The 20,375-nt window shown below is 43.4% G+C and overlaps 2 protein-coding genes and 1 long non-coding RNA gene across 4 annotated transcripts in view; 2 read left to right on the top strand and 1 right to left on the bottom strand.

The window, feature by feature from the left end:
- Positions 1-1,238, top strand: part of LOC148420656 (uncharacterized) — an 18,267-nt gene extending 17,029 nt beyond the window's left edge. Inside the window, exon 11 of the mRNA XM_088420492.1 lies at positions 641-1,238. Within this exon, the coding sequence (XP_088276618.1) occupies positions 641-742 (102 nt within the window). The 3' untranslated portion in view covers positions 743-1,238. The remainder of the gene's footprint in view (positions 1-640) is intronic.
- Positions 1,239-2,991: 1,753 nt separating this feature from the next.
- Positions 2,992-7,879, bottom strand: LOC148420655 (uncharacterized). Its single transcript, XR_015866277.1, has 2 exons — positions 7,551-7,879; positions 2,992-3,992 (listed from the first exon to the last, which is right to left on the bottom strand). It is a non-coding gene; the product is annotated as an uncharacterized LOC148420655 (long non-coding RNA).
- On the top strand, positions 7,528-19,731 carry mdh1aa (malate dehydrogenase 1Aa, NAD (soluble)). Of its 2 annotated transcripts, none has more exons than XM_088420496.1 (9): positions 7,528-7,723; positions 11,940-12,038; positions 13,506-13,602; positions 17,053-17,228; positions 17,308-17,430; positions 17,509-17,685; positions 18,706-18,819; positions 18,919-19,008; positions 19,433-19,731. In XM_088420496.1, the coding sequence occupies exons 1-9, from the start codon at positions 7,670-7,672 to the stop codon at positions 19,553-19,555; spliced, it is 1,053 nt and encodes a 350-aa protein (XP_088276622.1). In that variant the 5' UTR covers positions 7,528-7,669; the 3' UTR covers positions 19,556-19,731. The 2 variants fall into 2 exon arrangements, with proteins under 2 accessions (XP_088276622.1, XP_088276623.1); XM_088420497.1 differs by lacking the exon at positions 7,528-7,723 and adding an exon at positions 8,683-8,841.
- The last annotated feature ends 644 nt before the right edge of the window (positions 19,732-20,375 follow it).

Here is a 20,375-nt window from a genome sequence, read left to right as displayed (position 1 = left end):
TAACGTAAATGAACACAAGGTGTCACTAAAGGACAAAACAGCATCCACATCCAACCATAATGTGAAACAGAACAAATCAAACTGTTTAAATGAACCAAAGTATAGTTCCAGCACACTTCGCATGACCCCAAACTAAACTGAAGTAAACCTACATGCTCAAAATAATTAAACAAATAAATATTATTGCTCCTGTGGACTTGTAAATGATTCCTGGATCACTGGAAATGCTAAATAAAAACGAACAACGTAAGTTAAACAACGTAAAAAGCTCTCATCACCAGCATGTCAGCACCTTCTCAAGTGAACTGCATATATGGTCAACTGAATTAATGTTAATTATTAATGCTACTATTCACCGGTAAAAAAGCAGCTCTACAGTATACAGTATATGAAAGATTCACTTTACGAAATAACTTATTGGAAAGAATTAATTTCACAGTTACCACTGTACTGTACTGAAAGCAAAACCCTGATTTGAATGCCTACTTTGAAACCCTACATATTTTTATGTTTGTATATATATTTTTTTCTTTTTCATGATGTGCTATACAGGAAAGGGTTTGTATAGTCTTAGTCACATATATTACCTAAATGCTAAGTGTGTGTGTGTGTGTGTGTGTGTGTGTGTGTTGCTGGCCAGGAGCTTAGTGGTGGCACCGTGGATCTCCCGCTCCTGCGATTTGGGCCACTTGCGCCGTCCGACGTCTACGCCGACCCGCAGGAAGGCACAGACAAGTCATAAAAATTTTGCCCCCCCTCCCCATTAAAGAAGCAAGTGGAACATTTGTTTCATTTTCTTCCTTTTTTTTTATTTAATAAACTGTTTGTCTATCCTTTTGTCAGCCGCTTCTCCTCACTAGGGGTTGCGGGTGAGGACAAATGAAGTTAATCATCAAAAATAAGACAGCGTAAGAAAGGCAAAAACTCTTAAGTCAAAAACATTCTTTTGCAAAAGAGGTTGAGAGGAGCAAGGCATTCTTGGGCTCGCTTCATTTTACAACAAATAGATTGCCAAGAAGGCGGTAACAAGTCTCACAGTAATATAAGGAATTGTTTATATGTGCGTGCGTGCAAATAGATCCACAAGCAATGTGTTTTTATATGATATCATACTATGTATAAGCACAATCATTCTATCCTATAGATAGCGCTGTTTCCGCAAAGACGCAGGAGGTTTCCATTGCAATATCGAGCACAATCTGAACTTTGTGACCTGGACCTAGTGGCTCCCTGGACCTTTCAAAAATGGTAGAGTAGTGTGACCATGTTTTGTCCTCAAAATTATTCATACCGTTGTGGTTTTTTAAGTTTTTTTTTTTTTTGTGTGTGTTTGTGACTAAACCAATTTTTTCTGACCAACAAACAAATGAATAAAACCAATGCATTATTCAACAGATTCCTAATGTCAATGTGATATTGATACATTTCCAGAAAATGTTCAAAATTATTCATACAGCTGTCAATATTTCAACAAATATGTCCCAAATATATAAATTTTGCTAACTGTTATTTTAAGAGGTCACCAGGTGATCAAATGCATGTTTTAAAACCAATTGAAGAAAAAAAAAAACTTGTTTAGTATAAATATGTCTATATATAAGAAAGTTGAAAAAGAGTCGTAAGTAAAGTGTAACTCCCCTTTCTCCAAGAGCTGGTCAATAAAATAGTCTTGCGATGTTCCAGCTGTGGCTTGGCCCACTTCCGTTGTGACAATGACAACCCGCAGCATTTTAATCCCTTTTCACTCTGCGTTTCGGTTTTTGCAAGTCTTCAGTCATTTGTATAAATTAGCTGTTGGTTTTGTGAACGCAGCATATACAACTTGCGGGGTGTTTCTTTGAACGGGTTTGCAATTTGGTTTGCAGTTGTGTGTTTTTTAAGCTTATCCTCATTCTGTTTTTGAGTCCGGTCGGTTTTGTGCAAGTTCTGCCGGTTGCAGCGCGTTTGCCCTAGTTTTATGTATTTTATATATTATTTCTCAATTTATTAATTTATATTTTGCGCTTTTTAATTTATATTTTTTATTTTTTTAATGTATTTTATATACTGTATTATTTCTCAATTTATTCATGTATATTTTGCGCTTTTCAACTTATATATTCTATTATAGGTATATATTTTTTTTGTCGTTTATCATTTACATATACTCTTTAATAAATATTTTATGATACATAATCTTTGAACATTGCATACAATTTCTATCGTTTGTATTTCTTTTATGTATAATATTGTATATAATTTTTAAAGCGTTCTTTCAAATTTGTAACATCGCCTTTTCTTTGCACCGTTGTGCCGACTGCATTAATTTTTGCGTTGTTAAAGAACACCGACAATGCATAGAAGTGTTCTTTTCTTTAACTGATGATGAAAAAAAATGAAGCAACACAGGGCGAAAACATACAAGTTTTCAAGTGCACGCTCAGACGTGGCCTAAAGAGCATGCTAACATTATCTTCGCGCTAACACTATCTTCATGAATGAAGCTTAACTGAAAAGTCAAATTGTTAATAGTCGCAAAGTGCAAAAACGTTTGCAATTGCGAATGGACAAAGCCCAGTGGACAACAATCACTCGGTCCTGTGCGTCGAACAAGGTAAGTTGCTTTTCAATCCGCTCCATTGCGCGATCACAACGACTGACTCACACCGTCTGTGATCCGTCTGGATGCGCCGCGCAGCGTCACACATTCCTCATACTCCTTGGGAAGTCAAACCACGCATGCGCGGGGATCATCAACTCGGTCGTTTGTGTTAAGTTTGCTTGGGACACTTCATTGCATAAGCCTAAAAAGGGTGTCTCCCAAGGCGACTCTACACAGGTCCCATTCACTGTGAAGCAGTGACTGCCGTGCTAAAACAGCGCGTTCTTTTTTTTTTTTTTCTTTCAGCACAGGTATAGCACTCTCCCCTCTTGCGCGCACGTCAATCAAACGAGCTAACACACATTAATTCAAAACAGGAAACTGAATAAATGAAAACAGTACACACTAAATATGTGACACGTGCTTCATTTACAATGGGCGAGTAGCTACGTACATACAACGTTCTTTTTAACTTTGAAGTGAAGTAATTGAATCACGACCCAAACAGTAATATATATTTGTACACACATTTGTGCCAATTAATAGGAGGAAAGTGTTTGCTCTTTTTGTCTCGATGGCAATGGCACAGATGAGCAAAAGCTTGCGCTCGCTTTTGGCTTCATTTAATCAATCAGCAAAGGAGAACACAATTTTGCTTTTGTAACCGGATGTAGGCCACATTCTTTTTTCTGTTTGGTGCTTGCTGTGAAAGAAATCATATATTAGGTTGTTCTCATTATGTGCTTATTTCTTGTCTAGAATAGTGTGCATTGCTATCCATGTGTGCAGTCCGAGTTCATCTCACCCCAGTCCTTAGATAAAGCTGTTGACGCAGGAAAGTGTGAGCCGGGACCTTGGCCCAGCTGTTGGTGGCACCCGGCTGGCTCTTTTTGTTATGTCCCGTAATGTGCAATGCTTGGCCAAATGAATAAAAATCAGGCAGGGACGTTTGAGCGACGAAAATGCTATTGGCAACGCATGAGTATCTACTTCAAGCTTTTTTTTTTTTTTCTTTGCCTAAGCGGAGAAAAGTCAATCTTGGCTGCTCTGAGTTACTATTTTGCTGTTTAGCAGCAGGGCTTGTCTTAGACTACTATTAAAGATAACCCTGACACTTGCTGAACTGTGGAATTGACCGGCATGTGCGGTGGACCAGATTTTTCAAGTCGTGCGTCAAGTTGACGGACCATGGCGGAGCGGAGCATGGCGGACGCTGTGGAATCACTCTCAATCATTAACATGGTTGCGTCGTGCTACGCCACGACGCAGCGCAGCGGAGCGGAGCGCGGCGAAGGTGGTGAAATCGCCCTTGACAGTCAGTTCGAAGGTCTTGCCGTTGCCAGTGGGAGCGCTGCGGTCATTGTCGTTGGCGTTCTGTATGCCAGTGACCTTGTACCTGCCCGCGTCCGCCCTGATGGAACAGAGGTTTGAGATAGTCAGGTCTCCGGTTGTCTTGCGCGCTACGGCCCTACCTTCAGTGTGCAGCTTCCCTTTCAGCACGTCTTTTAATTGCCATCGCCATGCATTTGACAACAAGCAAATCACATCGCCTTGTGTCATGTGAATAGTACAATGTACAATTTCCCTGTGACTTCATTTTTTCTTCTAAGAGGAGCAGAAATGAAATCGAGGCGCTACGTTTAACAATTTGCACTGGCTCGAAAATGTTCAAGCGCCATTCGCTTGCCACTATCATGAAATCGTCCCATTTTCCTCCCTTCGGGTCAATTCAAGCCACATCAAGATTCATTCACTGCTTTCCAAGAAGTCCCCCTCTCCTTTCCTCTTCTCCTTCAGTTCTCTCCTTCTCTTCATGCACGTATTCAACTTGTAGTTTGCCCTTGGCGTCTCTCTTTGTTTCCACACATCCTTGAGAGCTCCATCTCTCAGGCCCTATTTTCCTTCTGTTGTGCCCCCTCAACCACATGCCTCAGTCCTAATTATGTCCAATGTCTCTTCGAGTTAAAGTTTGTAGCCTTGAGATTACACAAGTGGCACTGTGGTGAGAGTGAATATAATGTTTCTGAAATTGTTGGTGTGTCTAACAGTACACTTGAAAAAATGATGCTTTGCTTTGAAGCGCATCGTCCAGACACAATCCACGGCTCCAGAGATTTTTATCATGTCCGGTAATGCTCTAAGAAATGGAACTTAAGAGTTAATTGAAAGTCAGGAAACACTTGTAACAGTTTATGGCAATGTTCAGAAATCATCTTTTCCAGATAACCCAATACTGTCCTCGGAATGAACAGGGGATACCGCAAGTTCAGTAATGTCTTTTAAGGTCATGAGAACTTGCCACGCGGGTTCAGTGAATGGCACATTTGTACCAATTATGAATGGTAACAATCTCAATAGTGCCCAATTCTCCTGTGCGTTTCTGCCGATAGATCTGCGAGAAGAAAGATTTAGTGGCATTGGAGGGCGGTCAGTTTTGTCGGTCCAATTATATAGAAACTCTGCAATTAAATTGTTCAGTTGTAACAGAGTGAAATACAGTTTTCTTGCAAAAACGTTAGGCATAGTGCTAACTCCAATGGTATTACACCTTCTAAGAGGTCGTGGAGCCCATCTGGGGGGTACGTGCTCATGGAAGTGCTTCAGTTTTTCTGTTAAGGGACAAACATTCTTTACACCATAACGATGTACCAGATCTGGGTTTTAGTTTAAAGCTTGAACATGTGATGCATAATTCTCCTTTGTTCTTGGTAGGAAAAATCCAGAAAGCACCTCTTTTTGCTGGTACAGTGAACCCTCGTTTTTCACACTAGATATATTCCGGCATCGGGCGCGATAGCTGAAAATCCGTGAAGTAGCGCTCCCACTTTTGACATTAAAAAAAAAAAGAAAATATATATATATTTTTTTTTTAATTAAAAAAAGAAGTCTTCATACTATACGTATTTAATGCAAATATTACTGCAGTACACATATTTACTTAAATCTTAAATGATCAAACCTTATATACTGTACAGTAGTGAACTTGTTAGGAGAGAGCGCGAGACTGGGTAGGCTGCGCTGGAGCACCTCATCCACAAAGCACCTCAGATCAAAGAAGCAGTCAGACTCATACGGCTCAAGAATGTGGCTTTTATATTGCTTACAACTTCCCAACTGAATGTGGCAACTCCAAAACAAGAAACCAAACTGTATTTCTTTTCATGCTCGCGCCATCATCACTCGCCAATACAATGTAAAAAAGCCCCCCGCTCAACGTCTTTAGGACCTGGCCCAGCTGTCCCGTAACATGCCCGCTCCAACCACAGCACACAAAGGACCTCCCCTGCTTACACACAAACGGCTGCAATCCACCCTCATGCACATCAACCCAGCGGTAACGAGGAATTTACGACAGAACTGTTGCCCCTTTTCCTTTAAATTATCGTGCAACTGCGGTCATATTAGCAGCGGCCCAGATGTTGACTTTAAGTCTAATCTGTACATGATTAAAAAATATTACAATGGAGAGTTTACTCTTGAAATACCATTTTATTATAAAAGAAATCTCGGTAAGACATTTCCAACATTCTGGCAAAGTGTGTGCAAGGTGTGTGCCTTTTGCTGTGAGTGCGCTTCATGACTGACACAAAAGTGCCTTCAGGGCGTGAGTTGGGGCTGGAGTAAAATTAAAACTCCACAGGCATGCGCCGTATAGCTCATGAAGCGCACCCTGGCGCAACACACAGGCAGGAGGCAGAGACGTTCGAGGAGCAAAGACGACGCTCACCAAGACTTCCCTAGATTTCTTTTATTATAAAATGCTATTTCAAGTGTAAACTTGCCATCGTAATCATTTTTGATCATGTACAGATTAGACTTTAATTCAAGGTCCGGGCCGCTACTAATATGACCGCAGCTGCGCGAGACTTCAAAAGAAAGGGCTTCTTGCGTCGGCAGTCGTAAATCCAGATTGTTAAAGCAGCTTCCATACGGACGATCGTTGTATTACAAGCTGTAACAACTGGCTTTGCTAAATTGCCAAAGGCGATGGCAGCCATCTTCTAGTGTTCGCGTCGTCCTTAATGTAGCGAACGGTGGATTCATTCACCCCCTACCTTCGAAAAGTATCACCTTCTCAGCAATTGTCATCAGTTTTTGCTGGCGTTTAGGCTCAGTACAAGCCTTCGAGGGAGCAGAACGCTTGGGAGCTATTGCAAAAGTTCAATATGTAATGAAAAAAAACATCCTTGAAGTCCTGAATCTGCGTATTGAAAAAAAAATCTGTGATGTGGTGGGAAAAAAAAAATCTGTGATGTGGCAAATCTGATAGTGGAACCGCAAAATAGCAAGGGTTCACTGTAGTATGAATGGTCCCCAATACAAAATCTACATATGTAATGCCCAGTCAAACTTTCCACCAGACCACTCAAAGCATCCACTGAAACACAAAAAACTGTTCCTCTGATATTTTTGCCAATGGCAGGGAAAAAAATGCCTTCTTCCTCTAATATAATAAGGTCCTTCAAGAGAGGCTCCAGGACAGTTTCATAGCCAAATTTCTTGCAAAGAAGTGCCTAATTGACTGATGTTAATTTTGATCTCAATTCTGAAGGCACGTCTGCAAGTACCCAATAGAAGGCTGTCACATTGTATTTTTTGTTCGTACAACAGTAAAATCACAAAAAGTAAAAGCAAACAAAATAAGATTAATTGTATTCCTTTCTTGCTTGCTTGGTTATTTGTTTCGTGCTTTGCATTCCAGGGCCACCGTAGTATCAAACGGTTTCCATTTAAAAACACACACACAGTGTACATACAGTCATTGATTGACATAAAACGCTTTAGTAGGGTCTATTTTTGGTCATTAAATCTCATTAGGAGACGAGACGCCGTGTGTGTGTGTGTGTGTGTGTGTGTGTGTGTGTGTGTGTGTGTGTGTGTGTGTGTGTGTGTGTGTGCGTGTGTGTGTGTGTGCGCGCGCGTTGCGTGAAGCATCACTACTTTTCGGCATCCCTTGGCACATGCGCACCTTTCGGTCTCTTTCTGCCAATCAGTTTTTCTTGGTGGCGGGAAAGAGGACGCGGCCGTCGTTTTCATCTTCATCATCATCGTCGTTATCATCTACTGAACGGACCTGATTGAAGAATCATGTTGACGCTGCTGACGTCCATGTATCTGGTGACAAGGGCTTTTTCGTCGCACGTGAGTCCCGCGGTCGCTGAACGCATCATTCGATTCACTATCCTCATCGATACCGACCGGGGCAGCGGTCTGTGAATGCGCCACCGTCGATTTTTTTTTAACTCGCGCCTCTGCCGAGTTTGTGACGTCACAAGGTGAACTTGTCCTGGTGTAGTGTCACGTGGTACTCGCCTACACTTTGTACTTTTCTTTAGTGCGACTGACTTTATCCGGTTGTTGCCTTCAAAATAAAACTCCTGAGAACAGGAAAATAAATTATTCTTCCGCGTTAACTGATATTGCGTGGTATAGAGATGCACGGGTGGATTCTTAATAGCAGGCCATGGTCTGTCATCGGGAAAACGGCGTATTTAATTATCTGGCAGGCATTACAGCTGAACTTTTGCTCTAGTTGCTTTGGACTTGGATCGTCGGATTAACAAGCCCCATTCCAAAGCACGATCTATTTACACGGTGAAATAAAGAGAACTCTTTAGCAGTGCGTTTACCGCTTGACAGGTAATTCCGAAAAGCATCGCTTCGAATGATAAGATGGAAAATCTTTATTAATAAGATGAGATGGGGGGTAGGAAGCACATGCTTGCACTAGCATGGGGATGGCCCATCCTATTTCCAATACAAATGAAATTTGATTGATTGATTGATTGATTGATTGAACCATTCTTGCAGTTCTAACATTCGCCACATGATGTCGCAGACGCAATACACATGAAGATAAAAGCGAAAATAGTAAATGACTTACAGTTGAAAAATGCTAACAGCGTTCTGGGAAATTCATATGTCTATGAGTAGCAACATGGATAAAGTTAATATACAGCGAGTAGACGTACCTAATGTCCATGGAGTTCCATTTCCTGGTCACGGGTTACGTTTGGAGCAGTGGGCGCGGGAAGGGTGGCGCGATGTCTAGCGGGACTTTGAGTTGCTCACGCGTAGGCTGGCCGAGGTCGCCTTGTTTTAAAAAACTACAAATCCCATTTATCACGCGCGAAGAACGAGTAGTCGTCCTCGGCAGAGGTGACCCCAAGCCTGGAAGCAGCTAAATCCTCCACCATCCTCTCCTCGTTCTCTCTCGCGTCTTCCACCATCGCTCGTCGCGCGTCCTCTCTTCTAACATGGTAAGGAATATCTTTCAGCGTCTTTTCATACCACCGAAACATCGCGACAGAAACCCGCTTTTGCCTTTCTTTTTGCGTGAGAATTTTCCAAACAATGGCCGCCTCCATTCATGTGTCTGAATGACATTTAATCCGTTTGTCCATCGCAACTCATTTATCTGATGCGCAATTAAAAAAAAAACAAAACAAAACGCGTTGATTATAATGCTGCCTCGTGGTGACGTCATCAACTTGTCACGAGACCGTGCGAACCCCGACCCTCACCCCCTCATTTTAAACCAAAACCACTGCAGAAACGCGGTTACGAAATCTTACTTAAGATGCATGGTTAAAAGGAAGACGCAGTGCTGTATTATTATTGTTTTTTTGTTTTATTTTTTTTTTACCTCTTTGTGTCTTTCATTGAACGCGGGACGTGGCAGTCTTGCGTGGAAAATCTAACGGTGCGGCTGAATGAAAGATGGACTCCAATTCGGTTTATTTCGAGGCAGACTTTGGGCAGGCGCGCGTCCTTGGTCGCGCAAACGTGCAAAGTCATCCTACTGCGCGTGCTTCCGAACGGACTTCGGTTTGCACCGCAACAAGGGAGGAGGAGACCGCACGGGAATCTCGTCTTCCATATACTGTACTGTATATAGCTCTCACAATTTGCACATCAAGTTACAGCGTGAAGCTTAAAGAAGTGCCAATAGGATTCAAATGTGTTTTGGAGTCACCTGTCCAATCCGAGACCTCTAACACATTGAGCAAAAAGTGCAGGGTCATTTTACAATGCGCCCGGCCGGCCACATTCCCTTTGGTCCAAATCGTTCGATTCTCGGAGCGCCGGATGGCATTTGGCAAGAAGTCGCTGGACGCACGAACATTCTTGAAGGCAATGTTCGGATTGCCATCCGTTCGGCGCTCGCTAATGGATCTCTGTGCGTGGGAAGGCATCCCACCGCTAAGTGGACACTTAGTGCAACTCAAGTTACAGCAAGCCTAATGAAATCATCATCTCTCAATTCTGGCTTGTCATCTGCAGAAGTGAGCATTTTACTTTAGTTTTTGCCGTTGTTACAGTTCAACTGGCTCCCAGATTAACTGGCTCCGAATTCCAGATGTGGGTCATGCAACCTGGGATTTGTTTAAAGGTCTTACTGTTAAACAAAGCTCGAAACAAAGCTGCCCCTTTTCAAGTCTTAATTGTCTGCAGAAAAATATAAACATAGTAAAAATATAAAATGAATTAAAAAAAATGTCTTGAGCGTAGGGCTGCCCAATTAACCATATCGTAATCGCGATCACGAAATTGGCTGCCGCATTTAAAAAATGTGAACGTTGGCCATATTAACATCTAAAAATATACACCTCAAATCAAGCAATCTGTCTTTATATCACTAGGAGGCAGTGTTTCCCACGTTTGCATGACAAAAGCCCCGGCATCCTAATATATAGTGGCCCCCCCGTCTTACAGCGTCCCTGACTTACATTTTTTTCATGCTGTGACGTGGAATACTGGGTTTTTTCGTCCTCTCTTTATGGTATTTTCCCCGCTTTGCAACAAAAAACAACTGTCATGACCCTAAGGGGTTGGCTGTATTTGTGTTGTCTCCATCTGCAGGTGTTTTTAGGTATTGCACTTATTTTCACTTATTTATATTGGTCAAACATGCAACGCGTCACTACAATGCTGGTCTGCTATTAGACCGTGAGTGGTTACGAAACCGTATTTATACTGCATTTTACTGCTTAATTCAAACTTGAATGGGCTAGCCATGGGTCCCAAGATTGCTAGTGATATTAAAGAGAGAAGTAAGAAGATGATTTATATGGAAACAAAGCTGGAGCTTATCAAGAAAAACGAGGCTACCCTTACTAGGGAATATGGGCATAACAAGTGTCACTCAAAGGTAAATAAATCTTTTCTATATTTTTTATTTATGATGTTTTCTGGTTGTGTACATGTATATTATATATACACGTAGCACTTACCGTACAGTTTTGGTACCAATTTTAAATATTTACAATTTTGACGTTTTTACCTGGGGTTCTAAACTCATCAGCTATATTTGACATAGGTTTGAATTGCCCGTCATACGGCGAATTCGCCTTACGAGCCCAACTGCGGAACGGATTAATCACGTAACACGGGGGCCCACTGGATTATGTTCCAATGTGAAATGCTGTTGAGTTTCTCACCCTGATTCCAAATACATATACAGGGCTAGCTGTCAATTGAGTTTGAAATGATTGAAAATTACATTTTGACTGCTATATGATTAAAATTTGCATAAAAATAAATAATGTGCTTGGTTTTAAGTCGGCTTCCTTTTTTCCATTAGTTTGCACTCAGCAAGTTGTGGTTGCCCTATGTGCAGAGTTTTTGCCAAATTTTGTGAATTAGTTTTCATTATTATTTACTGTATTTATATATTTTAGTTTATTATTTGTAAGTATCAAGCCTTGAAGCCTAGTTTATATACTGCTTGTTTAAAAGAAGGGCAATAAAATGTTTGACCAAACTTGATGATTAATCGTGATTTATAATTGTGATTTCAATATTGACCAAAACAATCATGATTGTTATTTTGGCCTTAATCATGCAGACCTACATGAGCGGCACTTGAACCCATGCAGAGGAATAAATAAATCACGCACCTACAAGTGTGTTATCACTAGGCTACTAAGTGCCACAGTTTCGCTCGCGCAAAATTAATACCTGGGGGCACAAATTAACCTGGGTGATCAGATCCCAATGCTTAACTGATCTTATCACAACAAGAGGCAACCTATCCATATAACACTATATCCTTCCAAAGAAAATTAATAAAAGATACATTATCCGGGCGGCTCGGTGGCGCTGTGAATAGCACGTCTGCCTCACAGTTAATGGGACCCGACTTCGATTCATTTGCATCTAATGAGTATTTTGTTTTGAAATGAATAGCATTTGAAATTCAATGATATGATATGATTGATCTAATCAATGTATTTTGTGTACATTTTTGGGGACCCCTGCATTAGGCCACATGTCATCTGTCAAATACAATGCACTCCAAGTAAGGTATGCAAGGATGATGGATGATGAGCTGGTTTTTGCTGTTGCTGACCCACAGGCCGAACCCATCCGTGTCGTGGTGACCGGTGCTGCCGGACAGATTGCCTACTCGCTGCTCTACAGCATCGCAAAGGGCGACGTCTTCGGGAAGGAGCAGGTGAGCCTGCTATGGCAACGGGAGGCAGTCCCGACAGGGCCATACTCTGCTTAAAGTGACACTGTATAAGATTTAGATTGTTTTTCCTTAAAAATGAATAAATTACTATAAATTTAAAAAACTTGCAAATGAATGTGTTCTTAACAAGCAACTATGTTTTAAATATAATCAGAGGTCTACTCATCATGAAATGATATTATTACATGGGGAGTGGCAAAGGGCGACATCTTCGGGAAGGAGCGGGTGAAGTCGCTATAGCAACGTGAGGCAGTCCCAACAGGGACATACTCTCCTTCAATTGACACTATATAAGATTTAGATCGTTTTTATTAAAAATGAATACATTAAATTACTATAAATTTCAAAAACTTGCAAATAAATGTGTTCTTAATGAGCAATGGGATCTTTTAAACATAATAGGTGTAGTTATCATGAAATGATATTACATGGGGGCTAACACTCCGCTGGAGGTTGTCATGTCTGTTGTAGCTACTGACAGCAGGAGGAGTAGTGCTTATTTCTGAATTTACTTAATGTCCCTGAAGCTCCCACGGGCGCATGCGAAAAATTACACATACTCCCCGTTAAAGAAAAAAAAATAGGAAAGAAAAAGCATAGGTTTTTCTGTGTTCTCGTGTCATGGCAAGAGCAAAACAAACAAAGTATTTCATGTTTAATTCTAGTATGACAATCGGGAATACTAGCTTTCATTTTTGAATGACCAAAATGTCGCAAAAGAATTCATAACAAAAATAAAGATGCTTTTACAGTCGTACATTTTCTGAATTCAGTTCATAGCTTAATTTGAAATTTGTTTCCTTGATTAATCGTTACAAACAAATCAGATGGGTTGATTAATTATTCAAATAATTGTTAGTGCTATTAATTCAGCTTCATTGTGAAATAGAGGTTTTGCACAAGGGACACAAAGATGTCTGAAATACAAATAAAAATGTTTATATTAATCATTGTTTACTTATTTATTACGGATATGTAGCAGTTAATTTCCTAAAAACAGTGATGGACTAGTTATATTTTATATTAATGATTTATTTTCATTATTTGTTAATGAAATCATACAGTTTGGGATTACCTGAAATGAGATGAATTGTCAAAAACGACTGAAGAGGGAGGCAAAACAACACAAACTGTTACGGGCCATGACAAGTTAATCATTTAGGGTGCGGCCCGGTACCAGTTGATCGATGGACCGGTAGTTGGGAACCCCTGGGTTAAACTGCACAGGTGGGTGTCAACTGCAGCCTTCCAGGGTCAGTGCCCTGCATGTTTTGAATGTGTATCTCTCCAACACAGCTGGTTCCGAATGGTTTGAACATTCAAAACATGCAGGATATTGGTCCTGGAAGATTGGAGGTTGACACCTGTGCACGAGAAGGAGCCCTGTTGCAATACACCAGAGAAGTAGGTGATTTTGCAGGCCCCAAATGATGTGTGTGTGTGTGTCAGCCTATCATCCTGGTGCTGCTGGATATCCCGCCCATGGTGCCGGTGCTGGATGGCGTAGTGATGGAGCTTCAGGACTGCGCCCTGCCACTGCTGAGGGGTGAGCCGCCGAGTCACGACCGCCTATCTGCAAAATGAGCGCAAAGATCACGGCCGCAGATCTTTGGAGTGCATTGACAGGCCGAAGGGCGGAAGCCGGCCAATCAGAGTGGGGATCCCAGGGGGCCGACAACGGTGACTGAAGTCCACTCTGATAACGACTACGGCATGCTTGTTATCGTGCCATCTGGAAGCGGACCGGTCAATGCTGAGATTTTTATTGTGGTCAAATAGACCCTGCTCTCAAATGAAGCCACATGGGCCCTCCTCACTACAAAATGCAATATCACCAGCGGCCAGAGGCGGTGCCAAAAACCCCCAAATCAAGCCAAACAAAGCACAAATGAATGAACTGTTAAAGGATGAACTAAATCAGTTCCAAAACATCAGTATTTACAGTGCGGCCCACGCGGCCCAGTATCACTTGATCTATAGATCGGTACCGGGTTGCGGAGCAGCAGTTGGGGACCTCTGCTCTAGGACAACGCTTCGATTCCGAGTGGACCATGTTTCGCGCCTCCATTTCATGGCGGCTGATCGGAGTTGTGGCCGTAAGGTGGTACGTTTCTGTTGTGGCAGCAATCCCAGAAAGGGATGCCGTCAAGCTTAAGAAGCAGTCCTATCTGGCCTTTTGGCTTGTGGGGCTCCAGAGGCAGCTGACTGATACCGACTGGCCAAGCGGTGTGCGGCTTCAGCGATCGCCGAGGCAAAACCTGGTGTGAGAGTTCGGTGAGGCTATGGAAAACAACTTCCGGACGGCTTTGAGGAAATTTGGTCCACCATCCGGCATCTCAGGAGGAGGAAGCAGTGCACCATTAACACTGTGTAAAGTGGAGATGGGGCGCTGCTGACCTCAACTCGTGACGTCGTGAACCAGTGGGCAGAATACTTCGAAGACCTCCTCAATTCCACCAACACATCTTTCTCTGAGGATGCAGAGTCTGGAACCTCCGAGGCGGGCTCTCCCATCTTTGGGGCTAAAGTCACCAAGGTGGTCAAAAAAAACCTTGGTGGCAAGGCCCTGGGATGAGATCCGTCCAGCCTCTTAAAGGCTCTGGATGTTGAAGGGCTGTCCTCGCTGACATGCCGCCGCAACTTCGGGGACAGCACCTCTGGATTGGTTGAGTGGGGTGGTGGTCCGCCGGGTCACCGGCGCCCCCCTCTGGATCCAGGCCTGGAGGTGGGGCTCGTTGGCGAGCGCCCGGTGGCCGGGTCTGCACCCATGGGGCCTGGGCGGGCTCAGCCCGAAGAGACGACGTGGGTTCCCCCTCACATGCGCTCATCACCTGTGGGAGGGGCCATAGGGGTCGGGTGCAAAAGAGAGCTGGGCGGCGGCCAAAGGCGAGGACCTTGGCGCACCGATCCCCAGCTACAGAAGCTAGCTCTTGGGAAATGGAATGTCTCCTCTCTGGTGTGCGAGGTCGAGAAGTTCCAACTAGATATAGTCGGACTTGCCTCCACACACAGCTTGGGCTCTGGTACCAGTCCTCTCGGGAGGGTTTGGACTCATTCTCTCCGGAGTTGTCCGCGGTGAGAGGCGCAGAGCTGGTGTGGGCATTCTTGTTGCCCCCGAGCTCAGCGCCTGTACATTGGAGTTTACCCCAGTGGACGAGAGGGTAGCCGCCCTCCGCCTTCGGGTGGGGGGACAGGTCCTGACTGTTGTTTGTGCCTATGCACCAAACAGCAGTTCAGAGTACCCACCATTTTTGGAGTCCTTGGAGGGAGCGCTCCTTCTGAGGACTCCCTTGTTCTGCTGGGGGACTTCAATACTCACGTGGGCAAGGACAGTGAGACCTGGAGGGGCGTGATTGAAAGGAACGGCCCCCTCCCCCCTACCGATCTGAACCCGACTGCTGCTTTGTTATTGGACTTCTGTGCTCATCACGGATTGTTCATAACGAACACCATGTTCAAACATAGGGGTGTCCATATGTGCACTTGGCACCCGGACACCCTAGGCCGCAGTTCGATGATCGACTTTGTGGTAGTATCATCGGATTTGCAGCCACATGTTTTGGACACTCGGGTGAAGAGAGGGACGGACCTGTCAACTGATCACCACCTGGTGGTGTGTTGGCTCCGATGGTGAGGGAGGATGCCGGCCAGACCTGGCAGACCCAAACGTATCGTGAGGGTCTGCTGGGAACGTCTGGCAGAGTCCCCCGTCAGAAGGAGTTTCAACTCCCACCTCCGGCAGAATTTATCCCACGTCCCAGGGGACATTGAGTCAGAGTGGACCACATTTCGCCCCTCCATTGTCGCGGCGGCTGATAGAAGTTGTGGCCGTAAGGTGATCGGTTGCCTGTCGTGGCGGCAATCCCCGAATCTGCTGGTGGACACCAGTGGTAAGGGATGCCGTCAAGCTGAAGAATTGAGTCCTATCTGGCTTTTTTGGCCTGTGGGACTCCAGAGGCAGCTGACAGGTACTGGCTGGCCATTCGGCGGTCGCCAAGGCAAAAACTCGGGTGTGGGAGGAGTTTGGTGAGGCCATAGAAAGCGACTGCCGGGCAGCTTCGAAGAAATTCTTGTCCACCATCCGGCGTCTCAGAGGGGGGAAGCAGTGCACCATTGACACTGTGTACAGTGGAGATGGGGCACTGATGACATTTAAGTATCTCGCAATCTTCTTCACCTGTGAGGGTCGAATAGAACGAGAAGTTGACAGACGGATCAGTGCAGCATCTGGTCTGTTGCGGACACTGTACCAGTCTGTTGTGGTGAAGAAAGAGCTGATCCAAAATTTGAAGCTTTACAAGCGGCTGAAATAAATTTCTTCTGCAGGGTGTCCGGGCTCTCCCTTAGAGATAGGGTGCGGAGCTCAGTAATTGGGGAGGGACTCAGGGTCGAGCCACTGCTCCTCCACATTGTGGTGGTTCGGGCATCTGGTACACCACCCTGGTGAGTTGTTTTGGGCATGTCCCAACGGGGATGACCCAGAACACGCTGGAGAGACTATGTCTATTGGCTGGCCTGGGATTGCCTGGGGATCCCCCAGGAGGAGCTGGATGAAGTGCCCAGGGAGAGGGACGTCTGGGCTTCCCTGCTAAGGCTTTTGCTTCTGCGGATGGATTGATGGCTTCACAAGGCTTGATTTTCCCATCACTAGTCAAAACTGATTCAAAATCAGCTTACATTATCCTTGTCTCAGAATTTATTGGTTTGCTTAATATTTTTTTTATATTTAATTACATATTTTAGTTTTAAATTTAATTAATAGTATAAAAAATACATTTTTAATTTAGTTATTTTTAATATATTTAATTTTTGAAATATTTATTATTTTTAATCTTAATTCATTGCAACCCGACTAAACTCAACTAAATGCACGGTTTGTCCGTGTCGGATTAAAATGGATTGAAACGTTAACGGTCCAGGAAACGGAGACGGTTTCTTTTGGCCTGCGCGTCGTTAGTGCCACATGCACTGACCAGGTCTCCCGCTATTGCGGCAGAGGTGATCCCCACGGACAAGGTGGAGTTGGGCTTCAAAGACATCGACGCGGCCATCCTGGTGGGCTCCATGCCCAGGAAGGAGGGCATGGAGAGGAAGGACCTGCTCAAGGCCAATGTGGCCATCTTCAAGACGCAGGGCGCCGCCCTGGACAAGTTTGCAAAGAAGACGGTCAAGGTGAGCCAATCGCTCGCTCGCTTGCTCGCTCAGCTGCTCCAGCTCAGCTGTTCTGTGGCACCGCTTCGGCGGTCCCCAGGTTTTGGTGGTGGGCAACCCGGCCAACACCAACTGCCTCATCGCCTCCAAGTCGGCACCGTCTATCCCCAAGGAGAACTTCTCCTGCCTGACCCGGCTGGACCACAACCGCGCCTCCTCGCAGGTGCGCTCTAAGCTAATGCCGGTAGGCCGAGCAAAACCAAGCAAGCAAGGCGACGCTCTCACTCCCTACCCCCCACAGGTGGCGCTGCGCTGCGGCGTGTCCTCGGACAAGGTCAAGAACGTAATTATCTGGGGGAACCACTCGTCCACGCAGTACCCGGATGTGCACCATGCCTCCGTACGCGTGGGCGCCAGCCAGGTGCCCGCCTACGACTGTGTCAAGGACGACGCCTGGCTCAGGGGACCCTTCATCTCGGTGAGCCCCTGCATTTTACCTCTCTTAAAAAAAACAAAAGAAAGAATCTCTGGGGTTTTTGTCTGGTGTCAAGAAAACAAAATGTCAAGAAAATAGCAAGGTATGAAGTTATGGTCATAAATGAAATCATAATTATTCCCCCCATGTTGTTTTGTTTTTTGCTTCGTTTTTCTTAGTTTTAACTTTGCTTAAAAAAAAATATATATATATATATATATATATATATATATTTTTTTTTTTTTTTTTTTTTTTTTTTTTCTCTGTTTTTGTTTTTTTGTTTTCTTCACTAGTCTGAATATGAAGGAAAAATCAAGAGCTGTAGAAAGTTATGGTCATAAATTAAGTGAAAATAGTTGGATTTTTTTTTTTTCTGGGTTCGTATTTCTTTTTTAGTTTTAAGTTTTCTGTTTATAAAAATAAATAAATAAATAAATAAAATCTTTTTTTTTTATCTGGTCTGACTTAGAAGTAAGGAAAAATAACGACAGAAAAATAGCAAGGTATATGTTTTGGTTATTCTGTTGACATGTTTTTTTGCTTCTTGTTTCTATTAGTTTTAACTAAGTTAAAAAAAAAATTTTTTTTACTTTTCTGACTTAGGAGGAGGAAAAATATCAAGAAAAATAGTAAGGTATAAAGTTATGGTCATAAATTAAATAAAAACCCACTTCTCAAAAGTAGTTGAAATTTTCTTTTTGCTTCTTTTTTCTTTAAGTTTTAACTTTGTTTTTGTAAGTTTGTATTTTGGTGTATGGTGGTCTAAGTAATGTTTTAGCCCCCAATATTTGTTTGTGTACTATTCCTTTGATATCACACATCAAAAACATCATAAAGCCCAAGTTGGTTCCAAATTTCCACCAGGGGTAAAAGTACACTGATATGTCAGATTTTAGTTGTAGCCCAATTGGGTCAGAAAGTACAAGTGTGTCAGACTCATTTTCACTTAGCGGCCATATATCTGAAACCCTGCCATAGTGTTTATTTATTTATTTTGGGCTTGTCTTTGCGTCATGGGTACAGACGGTGCAGCAGCGCGGCGCCGCCGTCATCAAGGCCAGGAAGCTGTCCAGCGCCATGTCTGCTGCCAAGGCCATCTGTGACCACATGAGGGACCTCTGGTTCGGCACCAAGGAGGTCTGAGCGCCCCGTCGTCCAACTTTGCTTGGTCTTATTCTGCTTTGCTCACAGTCTTGGCTTTCTTTTCTTTTTTTTTTTTTTTATCTCGCTCTTCAGGGTGAGTTTGTGTCCATGGGTGTGTACGCCGGCAACAACTCTTATGGCATCCCGGAGGATCTCATCTACTCCTTCCCGGTCCAGATCAAAGTCAGTACCAAAACACATCCTCTACACTGGATCTCAGTTTCACTTTCCTTGACTTTTTAATTCATCTCATATGACAATTTGACATTTTTGCACCAATTATGGAAGTCGATGCATAGGTTTTGCTTAGCCCTCAGGCCAAAATTTGACAAAAACACACTACTCACTGCTTAAGGGCACCCCTGCATAGTTCCCTGACACCATGATGCTACAAGCAATGTTCGAGTATGTTCCCAAAAATATCTGCACTAACTGAAACCCAAATAGTAGAGACTGCTGGACTTTTGTTGTTGTTGTGTTTTATTTTTTAATTTTTTAAATGTATTTTATTATTATTACAGTATTCCAAACCACACAATGTACCCTGGGAACACTGTGTGTGCGTGCGTGTGACTGAAAGTCATTGAACTTGCGACCTGATTTCCAGAATCAGAGCTGGAAGGTGGTAGACGGCCTGAGCATCAACGACTTCTCCCGGGCCAAGATGGATACCACGGCCGCTGAGCTGGTGGAGGAGCGAGATACTGCCCTTGACTTCCTGTCGCAGTGACTGGGAGCGGCAGCCCCCACTTTCCACGGCCGCTCTCAGCTGTGAAAACTCGGCCTGACGTACTCCCCATCCATCGTTTGTTGTCCGCCGACCTTTCAAAGATGTCACTCGTCACAACCTCGTGTTGCTAGAAGCACTCGGAAGCAAGTCAACAATAATAAATCCATCAAATCTAACCACAAAATGCTTTTACTTTTGATCACACACACAAGCACAGACAGATCATTTCAATGGCTTAGTTCAAACTGAACTTAAAATAAAAATTAAATTCAAATATTCACTTTTTTTTAAAGAATGCTGTTAAGGCTGAGGTGTCTGAACTATGGGCTGGAACCCATTTGCTGTCCGCTATCCACATTTTAGCGGTCCATGGTATTTATGAAAAGTATGGTTTGTCAAATTGAAGTATTGCTTGGTGCCACATGGTTTGTTTTATTTTTCTTTGCACTTTATAACCCAGTGTTCCATATGTATGGAAATTTCCCAAAATATATAATATGTAATCCGGTGGCGCCTTACAGTCTAAAAGCACTATTTTAAAAATAGAGATTTGATGGTAGGCAGCTTTAGAAGTGTGAAAATAAAATCCATCGCCTGATCACCTCTAACAGATAGCCTTGACATAGACGTTCTGTATGCAGTCGATCACAGGTGTCAAACTCAAGGCCCGGGGGCTAGATCCGGCCCGCCACATCATTTTGTATGGCCTGCAAAAGAAAATCATGTAAACTTGATGACTATGACACTTGCTAAACTCAATTCCAAAACTTTAAATGATGTCTCATAAATAATGTTGAGATTTTGTGATATATTTTGGTTA

This window comes from Hippichthys cyanospilos, chromosome 7 (assembly GCF_059441005.1).
Source record: "Hippichthys cyanospilos isolate Australia breed blue-spotted pipefish chromosome 7, RoL_Hcya_1.0, whole genome shotgun sequence".
NCBI classification, from domain to species: Eukaryota; Metazoa; Chordata; class Actinopteri; order Syngnathiformes; family Syngnathidae; genus Hippichthys; species Hippichthys cyanospilos.
The sequence above is the reverse complement of the archived record's forward strand: the minus strand, read 5'-3'. Positions and strand labels throughout refer to the sequence as shown.